Source organism: Vanessa tameamea, chromosome 30 (assembly GCF_037043105.1).
Source record: "Vanessa tameamea isolate UH-Manoa-2023 chromosome 30, ilVanTame1 primary haplotype, whole genome shotgun sequence".
In the NCBI taxonomy this organism is placed as follows: domain Eukaryota; kingdom Metazoa; phylum Arthropoda; class Insecta; order Lepidoptera; family Nymphalidae; genus Vanessa; species Vanessa tameamea.
Window position 1 is genome coordinate 2,319,056 of NC_087338.1, and position 22,550 is coordinate 2,341,605.

At 34.1% G+C, this 22,550-nt stretch overlaps 2 protein-coding genes across 2 annotated transcripts in view; one reads left to right on the plus strand and one right to left on the minus strand.

The window, feature by feature from the left end:
• Window positions 1-5,565, plus strand: part of LOC113391658 (extracellular serine/threonine protein kinase four-jointed) — a 41,237-nt gene extending 35,672 nt beyond the window's left edge. Inside the window, exon 2 of the mRNA XM_026627692.2 lies at window positions 3,209-5,565. Coding sequence (XP_026483477.1) covers window positions 3,253-4,986 — 1,734 coding nt within the window. The 5' untranslated portion in view covers window positions 3,209-3,252 and the 3' untranslated portion in view covers window positions 4,987-5,565. The remainder of the gene's footprint in view (window positions 1-3,208) is intronic.
• LOC113391592 (scavenger receptor class B member 1-like) overlaps window positions 1-22,550 on the minus strand; it is a 352,256-nt gene that overhangs the window by 323,966 nt on the left and 5,740 nt on the right. The window lies entirely within an intron of this gene.

The following is a 22,550-nucleotide window of genomic DNA, read 5'->3' on the forward strand; positions in this document are numbered from 1 at the left end:
AACTTGGAATGACAATAATTATGTGACGTGTATTAGAAAATACAAATAATTTAATATCCAATCGATCGTATACATAGTCCATGAAATATGCTAATGTATACACTAAAAACAGTTCTCGATTAATATATATTTATTTAAAATACAACATTATTACACTTAACTACTAATATCCACTTTAATTTAACATCCAAAGTTCCGAACTTCGTCGACGTTCAAAACGCCATTTTTCCAATTCAATAGACAATTCAAGTTCTCGACCAATGATATCGCTTCAATTCAATGTCAAGTGTTGTTTATTTGGCTTTTGAGCTCTTGTCGTTGAAATAGATGTATCTATGTAAATTGGCGGGAAAGAGTAATTACCAAGTTTATTTCTGGTTTAACTTTTAAATTAATGTAACACCATAACATGACAGTTAGAGCCATTATTAAATAATACTTCGATTTTTTAATTTCGATAATAACAAAATATTAAAAAAAAAAAAAATCCTGTTATGGTATTTAAAAAAATAAATAAACACATTATCCCGGCGTTATCTTAAACGGGAAATCAAATAAATTTGAAATGATTAATGTCTCCGTAATATGAAACCGTGTTGTATGTCCGTACGTTTTGAAGCTGTATTATAATGTCATAAATTAAATATTTTATACGTGCACTAGCATTATATCGTAACTTTGTTTGGGTATAATATTTATTATATGCTGTTGTGTTATCAATACCAATGACCATTTTGAGTGATGGTGTATTCTATGGAATATCGTGATAGAAAATGGCGAAATAAAATGCTAAAGTTACTTTTTATTTTCATTTATAAAAATAGGCTATCTGCTAAATGGGCTCCCTTTGTAAGTGTTACTATAGAGGTTAGCACTAGCAAATATCAACTGCATTGAGTTAAGATCTATGATGTTATGTCTTTCGTGCCTGTAGTAACACTGACTCACCCTTCAAACCAAAACACAACAATTCTAAATATTGTTGTTTGGTGGTTGAATATGGGATCAGTGTGTTGTATCTACCGAGACGGGCTTGCACAAAACCCCGCCACCAATTACGCTAACCGATTTGTTGAGCCAAGTTTGGAAATATCGTGCCAATAATAACTAAATAAATATTGGACAACATCACATACATTACTCTGATCCCAATGTAAGTAGCTAAAGCACTTGTGTTATGGAATTCAGAAGTAACGACGATACCACAAACACCCAGACCCTAGACAACATAGAAAACTAATGAACTTTTTCTACATCGACTCGGCCGGCAATCGAACCCGGGACCTCGGAGTGGCGTACCAACGAGAACCGGTGTACACACTACTCGACCGCGGAAGTCGTTGATAAATTTCGTTATTGGTTATTGGGAGTCTGTCTAGGAAGTTTCAGCAGCGCAGTTTGGAAGTTACTTATACTTCCTGCCTTCAAAGGGCACTTAAAGATACGCCCAACAATATACCCAAGACTAAACCACACATTACCAGCCTGTAAATTTCCCACTGCTGGGCTAAGGCCTCCTCACCCTTTTGAGGAGAAGGTTTGGAGCATATTCCACCACGCTGCTCCAATGCGGGTTGGTGGAATACACATGTGGCAAAATTTCATTGAAATTTAACATGCCGGTTTCCTCACGATGTTTTCCTTCACCGCCGAGCACCATACAGGGAACTTATTTATAAAATTAATATGAACTATTATTTTTCGCATTATTTAGTCTTTGGAACTTTTTTTCACACCAGGAAACTCAGGAATGCGTACTCTCAAATCGAAATAGAATCGCGTGGGCAATATTCATATGATATTTCCTGTATTAAACAAAACGGAGTACCGGGATATTAACTGCCTCATTATAGATAAAAGTCATTTATCCTCTATCCCTTTCGTTCCTGTTACAGCTGAGCGAGACAAAGCGTCTCACTTTGGTCTCCGTATTTCACATGCTTACTTTAACAGCGATCACCATAAAAGTCGGGGCGCTTTAAAATATGGAGCTAATTAAACATTTCTTGTTAAATTGACGAGAATATAACTTATTACTATTTGAAATTATTTAATGGTTTCGCTATTATTATGAAAACTATTGTTTTAGGAATTGTTAAGATATAACGGATGGTTGCTTTGAGAATTGATTTCATAATAGAGTTTTATCAATTCTGATTAACACGCCCCACTACTGAGCTAAGGGTATTCTCCATGGTGCTGGTGCACGTGTCCACGTGGCAGACTTTCATCCGCCAATACATCTCACGATTATGTCAAGATATTTCCCTCCACTGTCGCATTGTAACCACTGAGCTATCGCGGCTAATTGTGTATGTAGTAGACGAAATTTAGAAATTAAATCAGTTTAAAATCTTATTGCTGTCAATATATATATTAATTTAAAAATAATTAAACAAAAACAGCTTAAAACCAGCCTTGACTATTTATTTTATGCTAAAGAGAAAAAATGATTAACATAAGAATTGATAACATTAAGTGCTTAAATATATACAAATATTAATTACAAATAGTTACTGCATAAATATTGACCGCGTGGAATGGTGGCAAGAATGCTAGCAGCATCTCCCCGTTGAATCGCAATTCCGATCCTCTGGGCTAAAATCGAACCAGTCCTCCTGTCACCGGTGGAGGCAATGAGGCGAGGTGTTATACTTTTGATGAAGCTTTTTGCACCGCTACTCCAAGGGCCGAGTGTTTCGACAGCAAATGGGACTATTTATTTGGTTATAAATGTTTTATCTCGTATGCATGTGTTATTGTCCTTATCTCGATAACACGGACGATATCAATTATTTCATCTTTATATATATTTTATTTGTTAATTTATTTATATAAAATGCTTATGTGTATATCAGTTGGTCGATTTGAAAATTTATTTTCAGTATTTTATCAGAAGAATAAAAATTATGTTTCGACTAATTTTTAGACGACAAATGTCACTGTCAAATTATTCTTCATAAAAGATAACTGGCAATCAACAGGCATTAAGGCTAGTTTTAAAAAAAAAAAAAAAAACAAAAACTGCTCCAATTTTATGAATGTTTTAATTTATAACCGATTTAAAAGGCGTTATGAAGAAACGCGTAAACATACATCTACCCTAATACATTACACCCCTTTTTCGGGAATTCATGTAATTAAATAATAATAATAATTAATCACGCCACTGTTCTTTATTATAACATACATTATTTTCTTGTTACAGATCAACGGGATGGCGTTTAGCAGAGAATAGACCCTGCAACAAAGATGGCGTCTTTCGATAAAGATATTGAAAACAGAAAGAGGAGTACAGAATGTGAAACAGATAGATTACCTACATTAAAACAGATACAACAAGAATACACAGATAAAACAAACATAGATAAGAAATTAAAAATAACCCCCCTTAATATAAACTACAAAATGAGGAAACCTTACATTCTTTACAATAATTTTCGTTACAAAGAAGAATTATCAAGAAGAGTTGCCATTAAAAGGGAATATGGATTTTATAACTATTGTTTTATAAGTGTCTGTCTGAGTTTCATTCTAGGATTAGTAATCGGCGTAGCGATCGTTGGATCACCTCAAACAAGACTGATCGCACCCAACATTAGTCCTAAAAAAATAGTGAAAATAAACACAACCAGAGAAGGTTATTCTAGAAGTTTGAATTCACTTAAATATTCAGATAGTTTAAATATAGAGGAGAATTTTATTCTGCCTGAAAAAGAAAAGAATATGGACAGATTCGCGACTGTTTCCTTTACTGGTTCTGTCGACCCCCACAAACATAAAATAGACGTTTATCCAAAAGGCCTTACGGAGGACATGAAAGATATTCTCAAAGACAATAAGGTATTCCAACACAAACTATCCATAACAAACGTGGTTGATACAAACGTACACGTTCCTAACGCTGATACAGTCTTATACAATAACATATATTGGGGACCGGAAGTCGAAAATTCAATGCCACAGGGATATGGTGAAAATTCCGCTGAAATCTGGGAAAGTTACGTCGACCAGAGCGAAGTAACCAAGATGGAACCCGGATGCGGAAGGATGCAGAATCGTTTAATAACGTTCAAAGATGGAATCCAAGCTTGTGTACGATACAGACAGAACACAGATCAGATACAGGGTGAGATATTCAGCTTCTATGTTGCCAGACTATTGAATTTAACAAATTTAGCACCGTCTGTTATTAAAGTCGTCGATTTGAAAGATAAACTTTGGCAAAGTGTCGCCAACGATATCGCTTCAGCGCAATGGAACACGAACAGAGCAGTTGTTTTAACTCAATACATTCCAAGCTTAGAATCGGCAACGATACCGGAAATATTCAAGCCTTCAACGCGTCACTTAAATAAGAATGACGTGTTTAAAATGTCTCAAAAAGAAAACTACACCGTTGAAATTAACAAACAAATATTGTTGGACAAACTTAGAATGAAAAACGTCAAAGCGAAGCAAGAAATTATGAACGACTTCGATTTCATAGATGCGAAACTAAATAAGAAAACTAGAGATTTATTTGTTGAATTAGCGCAATGGTCAGATCTCATTATATTTGACTATTTAACAGCGAATTTAGATCGAATTGTAAATAACTTATTCAACTATCAATGGAATGTGAACATCATGGATGGCCCTGCGCATAATTTGGCAAGGAAAATAGACAGTGGATTACTTTTGTTTCTGGATAACGAATCCGGTCTCCTCCACGGTTATCGGCTTCTGAAGAAGTACAATGTGTATCATAGTTTGATGCTGGATAATTTGTGTGTGTTTAGAAAGAGGACTGTTGATTCATTGAAAAGTTTACACGAAAACTCAATCGGTGCAAAACTTAGTGATATATTTCATAGGAAAAACAATGCTATAATAAGAGACATTTTACCGCCATTGCCAGAGAAGAACGCAAAAGTGTTACACGACAGAATAGGTAAAGTTTTAAGTCAAATCGATAAGTGTGCACAGACTTTTTCTAATAGATAACCATTTGTTAAATTCACTCGCACTAAAATCTTTTTTTTTTATCTGTTTTTTTTTTTATTCCTGAAATTACAACCAATATTTGAAATCAAACAAGTTTAGAAGGCACGGTAGATATGCCACTAAGACTTTGATAGCTTCTTTTTACAACTTTTCAAAAAGTCTCCAAGAATTACATGTCATTTTTAAAGTTTCTGTTAAAAACAAAGTCAATCACAGATATTCCTATGAATATGTGTTGCAGCAAAAAAGTTGCCAACATTATTCCAGCGGCGACGCATTCAAATTACATAATTTAACGTTTTTAATTTTGTCTTTGTAAATATTTGTCTAAGTTTCTATTTATTTTTAGTGCGAGAAAGGACAAGTGATACTGATAAGCGTGTTTCGATACCAAATACTTTATTTATTGTAAATGTGCCAGTAATTGTTTTTGCGGTGATATTTATTTTGTTATTATAATATAATTATTTGTAAATACGCCGACTGTTTTATTTATAAACCGTTTTATTGTAACTTGTACAAAAATCACATGGACCAAGAAGTTATTCTGTAACAATAGTTTGTATAATAACGGCTATACGATTTTGGATACGTGAATCATTTAAATTTTATAATTATTAAGGTTGATGTCGCATGTCATTTTGTGACGTTTCACGATAGTATGTTATTGTGTGTATCCGAATGTTTTGACGAATTTGATCTAACAGGATAGCTGTCTTGGAACGAATGACATTTTATTTCTAGATACAGACATACTTAAAACGTTTTATAGGAAGAGAGCCCTTCATTGGCAAATTAGTCCAAATATACGGCTCATATTTGAAAGTCTATTAACTAATTTGAGATATTAATGTTCACAATATATCTTAATAAAATATGTCATATTGAAGACGTTTTGTTTTAAAATCCGTCATAATTGTTATAGAACTATAATGTGTTATCTTTGTCTGGAGTTGATCGTTAAATTACCACTGTTATGTCAATTGGATATCTTTGACCATATAACTAATATGATGAAAGAGACGTGTGATTTCAATAAGGATGTAAAATTGATAAAGACAAAGTAACTGGTGGTTAAGGAAGAAGACAGACATAGCCTGAAAATTTGTATTGTCTCTTTCTAGGTAGATAATTCCGTGACGATCTCATAGTATAAAGTTTTTGAATTTGGAAGTTGGCAGAATGTATATTCCGATGACTGAGTGTATAGGCTTCTTGAAGGTTTGCCGTCCAATCAGATCACGAGATTGAGGAAATAGGTAGTGTACCTGTGTTTGCGAAAACACTTGTACACTATAATTTTTCCCGCGCTGCTGAATTGTATCTGTGACGGTTTTTTTTTCAATATGTCATTTATATTTTTAGTCATAACACATTCTGCCAATGTCACGACATTATGAAGATGACACTTCGAACCGGTTTTAAATTTTATGTATGAAATAGATAATATATTTTATTTTTTTTAAAAATAATATTAATAAAATATTCAATAAACGAAGACCTAATGTCAATTAATGCCCGAAAAAAAAAATTAAGATTATTTGACGTTGAACTAACTTATTTAATCTGTGGTCGATTGTTTTGGTGAAAGATATAATTTGTGTTTTTTTTTTTATTAACTATCTCTGAAATGTTGTAATTTAAATAAGACGTTTATGAACACAGGAACAGATAGACGATATCTAGAGATAAAATGTTATTGTTACTTTTTTTAATGTAAGCGTTTCAAAACATTTTCGAATATATATATTTTTTAATATTTTTGTACAACTTTAAATGAAATGGATAATAATGTAATGCGTATAATCTGTGACGGCTGTTTTGTATAATCTGTAACATTTGACAAATCATTCCTGGTCTCAAATGCAAATGTCAAACTTTAAATTAAAATCTATGTTCTTTAGAGGTAAGGAGATGTGTCACAAATATTAACCCACGCGTGTCTAAAAAAATTATTAAACGAGAGTTTTCAAATAAACTAAAATTAAAATTGTTGAGTTTATAATTATTAAGATTTATGAATTATATTAACACAATAATTTGAAACGTCGTTTGAAGGTGTAACATTAAAAACTCTCCTTACCTACTCCATTACAATTATATTTACCAATATCTTTTTGTAAAATAAAAAATGGCGTCAAAACTAAAATGTATTATTAAAATTAAGTTTATATGTAACTGTTTTTTTTTTTTTTGAAACGTCACAGATCAAACATAACGGTTGCAGCAAGCTTTAAGTTATGTAAATAAATGTAAACATATTATATATAATTATAATAAATAAAATTACTTTGTAATATATTCTTTTGTTGTTTATATTTTGTCGTGGACTCATAAATAATTCATCGTTAAGGCGATAAGTTTTACCGTTTCGAACATCTATCACTAAAATCTATACTAATATTATAAATACGAAAATAACTCTGTCTTGTTACCTCTTACTCTTAAACTGCTGAACAGATTTAGATGAAATTTCGTTTGGAGATAGTTTGGGTCCCGGGAAGGACATTGGCTGTTTTTAATTCACCCCTCGAGGGAGTAACTGTTGAAGCTATCGGTAAAGTGTTATACACTTCGCACGGCTAAAACCGCAGGTTCAACTAAGCTTATATAACACTAAGTATAATAATTATTAGCTTAAGTTTTCCATGTGGGTCTTGCACTTGAGAAAGAGTGAAGATTTTTTTATTTTATATGTTATATATGTGTGTTAAGGTGATTATCCTTACACACATATATATCGAATGAACTATTAATAGTACATAGCAGAGTAATTTAAATATAAAATAATAATTTTCTGTATTAGTTAAATATATTGTTTAATATGTGTACATTCTTGAACAGTTAAAATAGTCTTGAGATTTGTTATGTAGTATAAATTGCTGTTAAAAAAATTATTTGATCGCACATCAAATTATCTGTTTGCGTGAAGTTACATTAAACAAATATAAAACAACAAGATATCGTATAAAATTTGGATCCAACAATTTGTCATCGCGTTGGACGTTTATGACGCACATGAAATGCACATGTATGTGCGCAGTGCGATACAGGTGAACTCTATCAAGTCACGCTCACACAGCACAGGATTTTGTTTCTTTTTTATGTCGATTAGGGCTAGCAAATGGGCCACCTGATGGTGTACGGTCATCACTGCCTCTAGACATTGATACAGTAAATTAATCATTCCTCGTATCACCAATACGCCACCTACCTTGGGAATTAATTCATTTGTATTTTATGCCTATAGTTAAATTGGCTCTCTCACTTTTTAAACTGGAATAACATTACTGATTATTGATGTTTGGCGGCAGTACCGGCGTTAGGGCGGAGCGCGATGTTGCGACGGCCTAGGGCGCCCAATTTGGGGGGGGGGGGGAGATCTGGAGTCTCCTGGCTCCGTCTTACATACACTCAATGTATATCTATGCTCGCTACGTACAAAAAAAGGTCATCCCATGTTTTCTAAGGACCGTCTTGGAACTTCCTTTTTTTTTTTTTTTTTGTTTAACGAGGAGGAAATGCATTTACGCATGCCGCCCGGTCGGGGGACCGGGACGGGTATGTGGGACTCAACCGGGGCCTAATGCCCCGTGCCAGGGCAGATGCCCTGTCCTACCCACTAAAACCATCCTCGGGTTTCCACCATGCCGCCGAGTGGTGAGGCAACGGGATCGCCAAGGGCATGCAACCGCGACCCCACCAGCGGCAGCCGCCGTAAGGCGGCTGAATATACATGGAAAGCGCGCCTAGTGCGCGCCTTCCCCCTCATCCTCCACGTGTGAATGTGACGAACTCCCCCGAGTCCGCTACTGGAGGCTGGGCGTCAACGAAGCTGACGCCCTGCGGCGGATAAGATGGTAGGCTCCGCCGCCGACCGCCGGTGTAAAACACCTGGGAGGCTCGAGTAGCGAGCCCTCCCACTCCCTCCTAGCCAACGAGGCCACTCACATGGTCCGCCCTGACGCCGATCAGGGACGTACCAGGAGCGGCCCCGCGGCTTCCCTCCCGCCAGTCTTAGCCGTGGCCGACGAGCAAGCTCAAGCCGGCCCCGTTGCCCAGGGTACGCCACGAGGAGGCGACTGACATGTACCCCGTCTTGGAACTTCCTGGTCTGACCCTGGTTATATAAAATGGCGCCGAATGCATGTCCAGCCTGGCGCCTAGATGGTTAAGGCCGACCCAGTTTGGCGGTAGAATGTATGATGAGTTCGTAGTACTAGACCACGTCGGTCTAAAACATTTCGAAGAACCAGTCACAGTGTCCAAATAACACAAGGTATTTGTAAAATTCGCGTGTGTCCCCTCGACAGTGTTGTAATGTTGTGTTGATGGTCCATTAACTTTAGAATATCTAACTTTATGTCACGATTAAGCAAAAAGTCAAGCATTTATTGACGCTGTGGTAATGAATAGGTCGTTGACTTCATAATTTATTGACAATACAAAGTTAGTCATTCGGATTTGTTTTAAATAGAAAACGAAATATACTTATTTCGATGAGGTCATTGTACTGTATTACATTCGATTAGTTTCAACTCGCGATTGCGAACCAGTGGAAGGGGGGGGGGGGTGTCGTATCATATCAATTTCAAAATCCATTTCTTTTTCTTAAAATGTTTGTAGGACTTTAAAGCGTAACAAACAAACACACTTTCGTATTTAGAATGTAAAGCTACCACCGTTTCGGAATGTAGATTCTCCTGAACCGACAAGAAAGTCCGGTATTTAATTTTTAGAAGAGTAATGATTGAATTACTTGCCAGTCTCTCAATTAAGTTCAATTAAATTAATTTATAAAAGCCGTCTCAATATCCGAGAGCCGCGATGGCCTAGTGGTTAGAACGCGTGCATCTTAACCGATGATTGCGGCTTCAAACCCAGGCAAGCACCACTGAATTTTCATGTTCTTAATTTGTGTTTATAATTCATCTCGTGTTCGGCGCTGAAGGGAAACATCGAGAGGAAACTTGCATGTGTCTAATTTCAACGAAATTCTGCCAAATCTGTATCCACAAGCATTGATGCAGCGTGGTGGAATATGCTCCAAACCTTCTCCTCAAAGGAAGAGGAGGAATAAGCTCAGCACTGGAAAATTTACATGCTGTTAATGTTTAATGTTGTCTGAATCAACAAATGTTGCTTAAGATTATATTCGAGAACGTAAAAGATTCTTAAAATTTATAAAACACAAACTTCCGAGCCCCGTTTACCCCCTTAGGGGTCCACCCCTTCGTAAAATACGTTCTTAGCGTTTGCCAATTTCTTTTTTTGTATAAATAAATAAATAAATAAATATTGGACAACATCACATACATTACTCAGATCCCAATGTAAGTAGCTAAAGCACTTGTGTTATGGCAAATCAGAACGACGGTACCACATACACCCAAACCCAAGACAATATAGAAAATTAATGAACTTTTTCTACATCGACTGGGCCGGGAATCGAACCCGGGACCTCGGAGTGGCGTACCCATGAAAACCGGTGTACACCCTACTCAACTACGGAGGTCATCATTCAGTTTGAAGATGTTATCGTTTCTGAAATATCGTAATTAATCAGTGAATGGTATCTTGTTTTTATATTTATTAAATACATTTAAACAATACACTTATTTACCTACAAAGTTTAAGTTAAATTTGAGTTGTTATAAGGATTCATTTCATATTATAAAACGGTCAGGAAATTAACTAGTGCTCGCCAGTGGCTTCGCTTGCGTTTTAAGGGTTCGTTGTCAGATTAAAAAAGTAGCTTATTTCCTTCCTTAGTTTTTAATTGTGCTTCATACCAAATTTGTATATTTGTGTAGACGTTGCAGAGCAACAGACAGACAAACAGAGTTACTTTCGAATTTATAATATTAATATAGATTAGTAGAAAAGGAAATTGTCTATGACCAAACCTCCTTGTCTTTGATGATTTATCTATTTATATTGATCTATAATTTTTAACACAGCGTCAGACGCTATGTTAGAGTATGACATGACGCCCCCCCTTTCTATAACAAAACTCCGTATATAGTATAAATAGTAACCAAACAAGATAAATAACTCATAAGTGATAATTAAACAAAAACATTTTGTTTGCAAAGTCATTTTAAACCTTAGGTTATTTATATATCTAAATAGTGTCCAACTACAGAGAAACAATAAAAAAAACGAGCCAAATTTGATATCTTAGTGTGCGTGTTGGCTACGCTTGACACTCGGCAAACGTCAATTCACTAGTGTGCGTGTACTCAGTAACCACCTGCTGGTCACGCGTTTTCAGCTTTAAAAGTATATTTAGACATACATAATCAAAGATTTAAACATCTATTAGCGTGACTTGGAGTTACGACTCGTATGCCGTGACGTCAAACGTCATGGCACTGTCTTGTGACGTCACGCTTCCTTATATGTGCGTAACGCATATTGTATTTACTGACATATATAAGTAAAAAACTTATATATGTCAATAACGAAATATTTATTTTATAACAATTATGTACACATATTCATCGGTAACTATTTAATAATAAATTATTTCAATAATTGTCCAGTGAAGGCCATTTTTTTTTAAAGAGCTTCGCCTTAAGCAAAACCAATAGAACCTCCTTCAGAAGCACGCCCTTAGCTACTAACATAATATAGACAAGAGGACAATTTAAATAAATATTCATAAGATGTTAAACCAGTTATTGTGGTCACCTCGGCTGTAACAATAATATGAGTCTTGTAACGCATTTTTCACGGGGAATGCTCCGAGGAATTGTTTGGATTAATCCCGGCTGCTGATTTTCGTCTTCGGACATCTCGTCAAAATTCCAAGTTCCACCTAGATGTCCGTAAATTCACAACAGCGCGATTTCTAAGGCATTTTCTACCACGCACAACCACTTTGTGGAACCAGCTTTAGCCTGCAGTTTTTCCGAACCCATATGACTTAGGAACCTTCTAGAGAAGACCGTACACATTTCTTAAAGGCCGGCAACGTACCTGAAAGCTCTCCGGTGTTGCACATGTCCATGGGCGACAAAAAAAATTAAAAATAATTGTTAGTACTTTAAACTATATATAATAAGATATCACTTAATTGGACTATTCACAACTTAATTTTATTACATTTAATATATTTACACAAAAATGAACAAAATTGACTAAACACAAACGTCAACGAACATTCAACATTTATAGGAATCATTTGACTAGTTATAAAATATATAGACATTGACAGTTACGTTTAAATTAAAAACGATGTTATAATAAGAAAAAAAAAAAAAAAACGATCGATAACGTTAACACTCAGTTGAAACGAAGTTCGTTTCCCGATATATTACGTTTTAAATAACGGAGACAGCAAAATAACGATGTTTAAGAATAATTAAATAACAATGACTAAATTGTTATAAACCGTTGGAAATAGAAAGAGAGAGAAAGAGATAGCAAGAAAGAGAGAGAGAGAAGGTCACGTAAAGGCGTTACAATGTTTTTTCTCTACGTGACGACTTCTGCTAGTTCACACTACTACAAGCCGTGCAAATCGTTCCAACACATTAATTTTGATACCATCCTTTTATGTGATCTCATCAACATGGGCACAATTTCATGATGACCAGTCGAGTAGTTCAGATCTAGACGAATAATTAATAATATATATATAATTTTATATGTACATAACATTCAAGTTGACCAAGTGATGAGACTGCATCAGGAGGTCAATTTGCATTTGGAGACTGGTGGCTACTGAGGTGTTTATTTTTATTTAAAATACTTTATTGCACAATACAAGAATTCATAAGAGAAACAAAAAAAATAGTCAAATGGTGCGCAAAGGCGCTCACAGACAACCTTTGGTGATAGTTTAGAAGGAAAACAGGTAAGTGCAGAAATAGATAGAAAGAAGAAATAAAAACTATAATATAAGAATATTTATACTAAAATATAATAATAATAAACTACACGTAACTACATCCCAGTAATACACACATAAAAATATGATATATATATTATATACATAATTATAAACTACAAGGTACTACTGATGTAGTCCATTGGCTCTAGAAGAACTATTATTTACAAATAATAAGCAAAGAATGAAATTACACAGCCAAGTAAAAATTAAAAAAAAAAAAAATGTTAAACGCATGATAAATTAACCCTCTCGAAAGTCGGTTAGTATTTTTTAAACAAACCTTAAACATTCTTAATGCAATGCAGATGACATACTATTAATTAGTTCAATGCCTTTTTTAAATACAGACATGACGTGATACCTTTTTTTTTATTTTGCAAATCCATTTCAAAAGAAAAATTCCCATAAAAGCCAATAAAGGAAAAAATCTGAATGGTGGTACTTTATAAAAGAGAATGAATTATCAAATGATTTTCGACCTTGATTTAAATCAATAAGGTATATTTTACCGTCGCTAGGATGTAAAGTTTATTTTTAACAAGCAACCCTTTCATAATGAACACAGAAATGACTGGCACATATCGAGTTATTCATACTTTAACATCCAAGGCAAATTCGCATCTAATTATTGTGCATATAAATCACAAAATCGTTTGTACGAAACTTCCCTTATAGAATTTTAGATTCAAACCAAATTCATATTTATAATCACGGCATAAAGTTTATAATGCTTTGCCTACATTGTAGTAAAGACGAAAAATAAAAAATACGTGTGACTGGCTCTAACTAACCGAATTCAACTATTGTCAAATATCGAATAGAAAAAAAAAAACGTTCATTTGAAAAAGGAACGTGATTTAAACCGCCTCGATTGAGTTGGAATTCGGATTCCATTGAATTTGGTACCAAGTTCCGTAAACATAAATAAATCGTTGCGAGCTATTTAATTCTGACGGATTATATTCGAATTATAAGAAAATTTTAGGACATTAAACTTCATTTTTAAATTAATTCAATTAATGTGTTCTTTTTAAAGAGCAGTCGATTGAATTAAATCATTCGTGGTGACATGTTATCTATAGATACGAATGATTGAAACTTATGGTGAACTAGTTGAAGGCCGCCGCGTCGCTCGCTTTTTAAATAAAATAGTAGCCTATGTTCTTGACATATCATTTACTATCTAACATATTTAAAAATATATATATATATAGTGGATTTCTCTCATGAAGGGACAACTCTAATTTGGAAACATCTTTATAGAAAAAGAAGTCTCGGGTTCCAAACAGGATTGATTGAATAACTATAAACATAAACTCATACATTAACAGAAGCAATTAAATTACCATTGTTTGAGATTAACTGACAATGTAATGTATTTTACATTGGTAAGGAAGGCATATTATTCGATACAAGATTATATTGATGATAAAAAAGCGTGTAGTTAATGCTTGTTGACTTCCAGGTAGGAGACATGACATACATGATTGTATTTAACTAACTTGACTGCATTTTTAGATGTTGAAAAAGAGTAACTACTGAGTTTGTTGCCGTTTCGTCTTGGAAGAATCTACATTCCGAACCGGTGGTAGCTTTACTTTAAATAGTTTCTTAAATGACGATTCAAAAGTGCTTGTAAAAGCCTACTCGAATAAAGTATATTATGATTTTGAATAAATAAAATTGTTATTAAAATCCTGTGTGAATTAAATATTTAAACAAGAGAAAAAATGATCGCCTGGGTAACGCTTATTCCTTAAGTGTCGATTTCTGCCAAATCACTTTACTGTAAACCGCGTAAAAAAATAACGTTCCAAAAAATCCCCTCATAGAAAGCTATATTATCCCCGAGTTATATATGCTAGATATGTCATATAAATCATATTAAAATTGTGGATTTAATTGTTAACGTCGTTATTATTTTAATCACTCAAACTGCAAAACACTTCATTTTTCACTAAAACACTATACTTTTCGACGTTAGGAATTTAATTGTAATTAAAATTTAAAAACAGTTACTACTTTTTTTATAATATAGGTATTTATTTGTCAGCACACCTTTCTTGTTCGTATCTAGCCGAAGGAATGGCTGGTTGTCCGACTTTAATTATAAGCTTAATTTCTAGTCAAAATAAAAACCATATTATTAACCAAAATAAATATTCAAATCTAAACGGAAATAATCAATCGAAATACTAGAATATTTTTAGGATATACATAGTTTGTGATTTATTAAAGTATTGTATATTTCCGAAATGTATTTAAATCTAAATATCTAAAGTCGGTAAAACGATACTCTTTGATTTCCATAAAAGTTAAACAATAATTCAATTGTATTTAATTACCAATGTTATTTGATTATCAGAAAATAATAATTAATGCGTTGTTAATGCGAACCTTGGAATTTATTGAAATAATGAGTTAAATAAATAATGTGTTTTGATTATATATAGAAAAATATTACCACGTACAATACTGTAGTACATTATTTTGATCTAACTTGCAGGGTTCAGCCAGCGTTTGCAATGAAAGCATGTATTTATTTACGACATAATTAAATTATATTAGAAACCTCTAAAATTATCAGTATTTTTGTACTATATTATGTATGTATTATACATATTAAGCTTCCCTTTGAATCACTCTTTCTTTTAAAAATCGCATCAAAATCGGTTGCGTAATTTTAAAGAGCTGATCATACATTGGGACAGACAACGGGAAGCGACTTTGTTTTTTACTATGTTGTGATTTAAAGTATAATATTTACACAGCGTATAGAAAAAAATAACCTATAAATTAAATAAGGGATTAATTTCAAACATTACATTGTTAGTCATTAATTTAAGTAAAACGATGAATTTCGTATTAATATTAAATAAATATATCGTTATTGCAAAAAATATGACAACTCATTCAACCATTCGTAAATTTTTTTTTTATTAAAATCTCATAACAAGTATATTTAAAAATATATATATTTCATTTGCACAATGAAATTCGATTTAGTTCTTTTTTTTTATAACCTTTGGTTGTAAAAATGAACAGTAGTATAAATTAAGCGCAGGAGGTCGCCACAGATAATAAAACGTAACGATGTAACGAATTAGTAAAACATCGATTTCCGTTATCGACTAAATAATTAAAATACCCTTTTTTATCGTCTTTTAAATGTGTGATTTGATTTTTTTAATTCGTAACGCCTAGTTTATGGTATTGCCCGTTAAATATTTTATTCACCGTGAATTTGTTTTGTCGATATAAATTAACTGGGTGAAGTTAATTTAGGCATTTTGAGCATATGTTCTTTTTTGCGTCTGGTAATAATTATAGGATTATTGTTATCGATGTCTATGGACCTAATTTGTAACAGTATCGAAACTCCAGTGGAGTCACGGTTAGATCATAGCAACTGTTGCTAACAAATATTTGTTGCGGATTGATAAATATTGCAGTGGATAAATCAGTATTAAGGAGTATTATGCTACTGAATTTCCACCAACCCGCATTGGAGCAGCGTGGTGAAACCTCCTCCTCAAAGGGAGAGGAGACCGTAGCCCAGCTGTGGGAAATTTACAGGCTGTTAATGTTAATGTAATGCTACTTCATAGGTCCATAATACTGATTTATAATTTATTTGATTTGATTTGGTATCAATCCGTAACAAATATTTGATAGCAACCGTTGCTATGCTCTTTACCGTAATAGCCTCACGGAACACGATTGAGGAGAGCCCTATAGTGATACGCTATATTGACTTTTTTTTTATTGGCCACCTGATAATAAGTGGTCACTACCACCCATAGACTTTGGCGCTGTAATATCAACCATTCCTTAAATCGCCAATGCACCACCAACCTTGGAAACTAAGATGTTATGACCCTTGTGCCTGTAGTTACACTGACTCTGACCTGCAGTGACATTGAACCGGAATACAAAATTGCATAGTATTGCTGTTTGGTGGATGAATATGTGACGAGTGGTACCTACACAGACGAGCCTTGCACAAAGCTCCACCACCGAGTATAAATATTAATATGTTAATATTGACGTTTAAAGGATACGAGTATCAAAATGGCGTATCATCGTAATTATATTTACTGTTTCAAGAGTGAAATACGAAGTAACTTATCGAATTGCAATGCAGTTGTGAAATCGAAAATGCCGGTTACAGAATCGCGTAGCTGTTACTCGACTGCATAGAGTTGGTAACTCTTGTGGGGAAATGTATATGGTTTTACAACAAGATCGTCAAAAATGATTCTTTTGCCAAAATTATTAAAAAAATATATATAAAAGAACGATTGTGTGCGGAATGTTTGTTGACAACACACCCTGGGAGTGATGGCCTCCTGGCTATTTTTCTGTGATATTGAATAGGTATATGAAAACAATCCCAAATTGACAGAAGAAAAACCCGTTGTGTTTCTTTCGCCGGTTCTTCTGGTCAGGTGATCTTTTCCGACTCGATGGTTCTTTTTTTTATATCATAGTTGGCAAACGAGCAGGAGGCTCATCTGATGGAAAGTGACTACCGAAGCCCATGGAATCTACAACACCGGGCGACTTGCGGGTGCGTTGCCGGCCTTATGGTAATGTTTAAGTTGACAATCGACTAAGTGCATTGCTTCTATATAGAATAATGGAATTTGATTTGATTTGTTTAAATAATAATATCTTTATATTATAATTCAATTTTATGATAAAATCATACATTTTATAACTCAGCTCTAAAATAAGATTTAAAGTCACAAATACACAGTAAGCAAACATACATACACACACGTACATTCCCGTATTCCAACACTTTTATTCCAAATGTTGCATGTTTTTATGGTCCATCTGCTTCAATTTATCTAAGGGGGTCCCGACGTTTCATCGTTTGCACGAGCAACCGTTTTATCTAAGGATTTTCTCTATTATTTATTAACTTTGGTAACTAAGATGTTATGTCCCTTGTGCCTTAGTTACACTGGCTGACTCACCCTTCATACCGTCTCATATCCGAGAAACAATATTAAGAGCCGGTACCGCTGCGGACAAAGCTGAAGCAAAAAAAAAAGATCTAAATATTCGTGTCTTATGTCAAATTACTATTTTCTCCCATTTGCTGTCGAAACACTCGGCCCTTGGAGTAGTGGTGCAAAAAGCTTCATCAAAAGTATAACCTCGCCTTATTGCCTCCACTGGTGACAGGAGGGCTGGTTCGTTTTTAGCCCAGAGGATCGGAATTGCGATTCAACGGGGAAATGCTGCTAGCATTATTTATTTGTATATATTTAAGCACTGTAACAGCAACACGTTCCTACTCCAAACATTTCACATCACATTTTACATTAGTTCACTATATATGCCAATAGATGGCGTTAGTTGTATTTTAAATCACGCTAACGTTGTAACAATGTAAATTGCATAAATATCCGAGAATAAAATTGCATTGTGTCGAGCCTTAGGGACCTTCATAATGGCATAAATACTGCTTCCACCTTGTTGGGACATTATTTTGAAAGCTACCAAGGAATATCACTCTTTTAAGTACGATTTCCGTTGGCTACTTCCACCCTGTTGGGATAGCTCGCTGGAGTCATAGTTAGAGGCCTAGTCGTCAGTTAATCTTCATCTTAGTTGTCAATTAATCTTCACGTCAAGACTCTGTATTACAGCACTTAATTTTATTAATTATTTTATTAAGTAACGTATGCGTTTAATAATATACTAAAAAAGTCTGTCTGTTAGATTTTATTTCGAAGTTTTTTTTTTTCGTTACCTATCGTTTTATTTTAAAACATTCTTAAATCAATGTCAACGTAACTAATGTTTTTGCTATTATCTTATGTATTTATTAAAATATAATATATATCTCGATGACAAAATAATTCTTCCAACGTACTAATACGTATAGGATATTCAAACAAGTTATGTATATACAAAATTAATAAATAACCTCTCTGTCTGTGACTAAAATTAAATGGCTTTTCGTTAAAACGTTTTAATATTAATATCTTTGACTGGTTTTGTTTCTTATTTTTATATGATAACATCTATTTTTGACACATCGATGTAACTAAGATTTTTTTTTGTAGTCGCACTGCAAAGGCACTAAACAAACGAACCAATTTTATAATCTTGGTATGCGTGACAGCTAAACTTGACACTCGCCAAATGTCATTTACTGTATCTACCCTGTACAAGTTAGCTGGATCTTTTTGACAGACAGGCTAGTGATGGGAAACAGATAATATCTAGTAGTCCAAAAAATAACGTTTTAAAATACTCGTAACTGTGACGAGTATTTTAATATTATGTGTTTGTTGCACTAGACATCAATTATTGCGTAATTCAAATTAGGATTCAATTTTTTTTTTTAACTTATTTTGAATGAATGATTCCTTCATTGAATCTTTAAGGACTTTTGTGTTATACGTATTTTTTTTTTATATTTTTACAATTTTTAATATCATTAAATTAAGAAAATAATATGTTCGTCATTGCAAAGTTATGTCGATCAGAAAAATTTACATCTGTCAAAAAGATCGAGCTGACTTGTACAGGTATAGTGTTCGTGTATTTAGTGGCCAAATGTTGGATACACTTTTTTCTATTTATATATATAATCAAACATCTTCGACAAAAGATATTGGTATAATTTTAAGTGCACAGAACTGATATGGTCCAGTGGTTACAATACCTGGATCTTACTAAAGAGCGTTCAAACTCGAGGAATTATCACTGAATTTGCAGGTGTTTCATTTGTGCTCATAATTCAGCTCGTGGTCGACAGTTACGAAAAGATCGTGAGGACCACGTGTGACATTATATTATTAGTAACTACGGAGTCGCCGGATCTTCTCGGTAAAATCTACATTCCGCACCGATGGTAGCTCCATGTTTAATACAATTAAGTGTAAGGTGACGATCCAAAAGTGCTTGTAAAAGCCCAAGCAAATAAAGATTATATAATTATAGTATATTTTGATTTTGGTTTTGTTTCTATACCTCTCTCAATCCCTCTTTTAAGAAATTGGGTATGACAAGAAGACCCAGGGAAGTTCCTTCTAGCTTGTAGAGGAAAAACGAGTTACTGAGGATATCTATAAAAGTAGAGCAGGCAGGAGAGAAACATCAATGACCTCAAATAACCTAGATAATTTAAAATAGGTAGGCAGACTGACTATATGGTATGGTAAGTGATCACTGCCGCCCATATACATTGACCCTGTAAGCAATATTAATCATCTCCTACATTGTCAAAGATCTATGAATCTTGGGTACAAAAGTGTTATGTCCCTTGTGCCTATTTATCAGTAGTGAATGATGTGTAGGTGGCATATACCCAGGCAGGCTTACGCAGAGACCAATCCTCAAATGATCCTCAAATTATTTCCTGTTTTATAAAATAATTTATTTCTTGCAGATTTTTTAAACGCACTCTATTATGTTAATTTAAAAAAAAAAAAACTTCTCTAAAAACAAATGTGTTACCCAATGTAATTTCGTCTGTATTCGTTGTGGTACAAAGCTCGTATTGCTTTGAATGCCACGTTCAGTGACATTACATAAATTAGATAATAGTAAATATTTGTATGTCTAGACATCTTTGTCATGTTAATTGCTGTGCAATAAAAGATGAGAATTTTATCGAATAATACGTCATTATGAATGAATTATTCTTCAAACGATAAGCTGTGAAAAATAACAGGTATTTTTTAAAAACTTTTTGCTGTGTAACATCCTCTCGCTTTCTTTAAGAGCGATTTTGTGAAAAGGGACGGAAGTCTGTAACAGGAAGCCGAGGAAGCGCGATATTTGATTTGACCAATGAGCGCGCGCTGTGCTCGAGTGCTAGTGAGTACACAGACGGTACATACATGAGTAAATTGCAAGCGCGGTTCGGTCGCGGTCATAGGGGGTGAAGACCCGCACCTACCCAAATCGACGGATCAAAAAAGTTAACGAAAATTTCATAATATGACTTCTGGCTTTAAAGACGCTGCGATGTGAAGCATATCCTACGTTAAGGTGATTACAGATTTAGCTTAGAGCTTGTTAGAAGACAAGCTGTTATAAATGTATCCACTGATAAGCCCAGGCGTCTTAAATATATATACAATCAATCGGTTTGCCTATACGAATAGAATACATTAAATTGTTTCAAAATTATATTCATAATATAATGCTTATAAATTTCGTTAAAATGATTTTAACAATAAAATCTAATTAAAAATAAAATCATTGTCTGTGACGTCGCTTCAGTTGAAAATAACAAAGTAATAAAAATTTAAGACATTGCAATTCGCAGCCTTCACACCTCAATTGCGAATCGAAAACAGCAAAGGAAACAAAATAAAATCACAATAAGATCCTGTCTTGAGAGAAACAAAACAAAAAAAAAAAGGCAACGATCAAGACGAGTACATCACGCTATGCTGTCAAATAATTGAAGCGTACACGATCATACCTGCCCGCTATACGTACGAAAACATTTAAAAATATAAACGTTTGTGGGAAGGAACTTTAAAAGAATACGTTCGATATTCAAGATGACATCGATTTAAAAATAAGAATGTTTTTTTTCTACGGTACGATACAGGATGTTATATTTTAGTCTTAATTTATGCTTATCTATGGTTCGATAAATTTATTTATTTGATGTTATCTATACTAATATTATAAATGCGAAAGTAAGTCTGTCTGTCTGAGGTTACGCTTTCACGGCGAACTTAAACCGAATTAGACGAAATTTGTTACGAAGCAAGCTTTAGTCCCAACGGACGGATTTTTATACGTATTGTATATTCTTACTAGCTGTCCGTTACGACTTTGTTTTTATTTTAGAATAATATCCTGGATACCGATCGCAGCGCCATTCAACACAAACCAAAAATTTCATATAATTCGGTGCAGCCATTTCATTGAATTACATATACACGTACGGACAAAATATGAATATATTATATATAAATGGTATATATTATCTATAATTGGTAAAGCCAAAAGAACCGTCACTCTAGATATTTTACCGCCAAACAGCAATAGTGTCGTCGTGTTCCCTTTGGTGCCAAATGGCGTCAAAAAATAACTTCGATTTATCTTGATAAAGATAAATCAATCCGTTGAAATGGCCTACCTACAATACGTGATGTAACGCCACAGATCAACATTTTGGGTTCAAACGACAGATTGAGTCGATAGAAAGATATCGGGTTTTTCTGACAAGTTCTGATGAACAGCTCGGAGTTTGGAGGCTGATAATGACCCATGCCTCGGAAAGCACGTGAATCTGTTGATTCTGCACTTGAAGCCTTTCCGGTCTTGTCAGATTGGCTGTCCCGTCGGGTTATGAGAATAAGGGATCAGAATTGCACGTGTGTTTGCTCACACATGCACTAACAGTTGCCTGGCTTCCTTTGAATGGTTGCTGTGACTAAAATCGGTCAGGACGACACCAACATCACCATCAAAGGGGAAGGTGTCATTCAACTTTCCCTTGCCAAACATTCCTAATAACATGAGCATAGAACTATTGTATGAAAATATTTGATATACCTTTGCGCAAAACCGTAATTTTTCCAAAACATCAAGACCCAAGTGACCAGATACGTTTACATTTTATCCGAGTTACAGGTTCGCCAGGCGATCGTCTAATCTGTTTATCACTTTTTTATTTAAA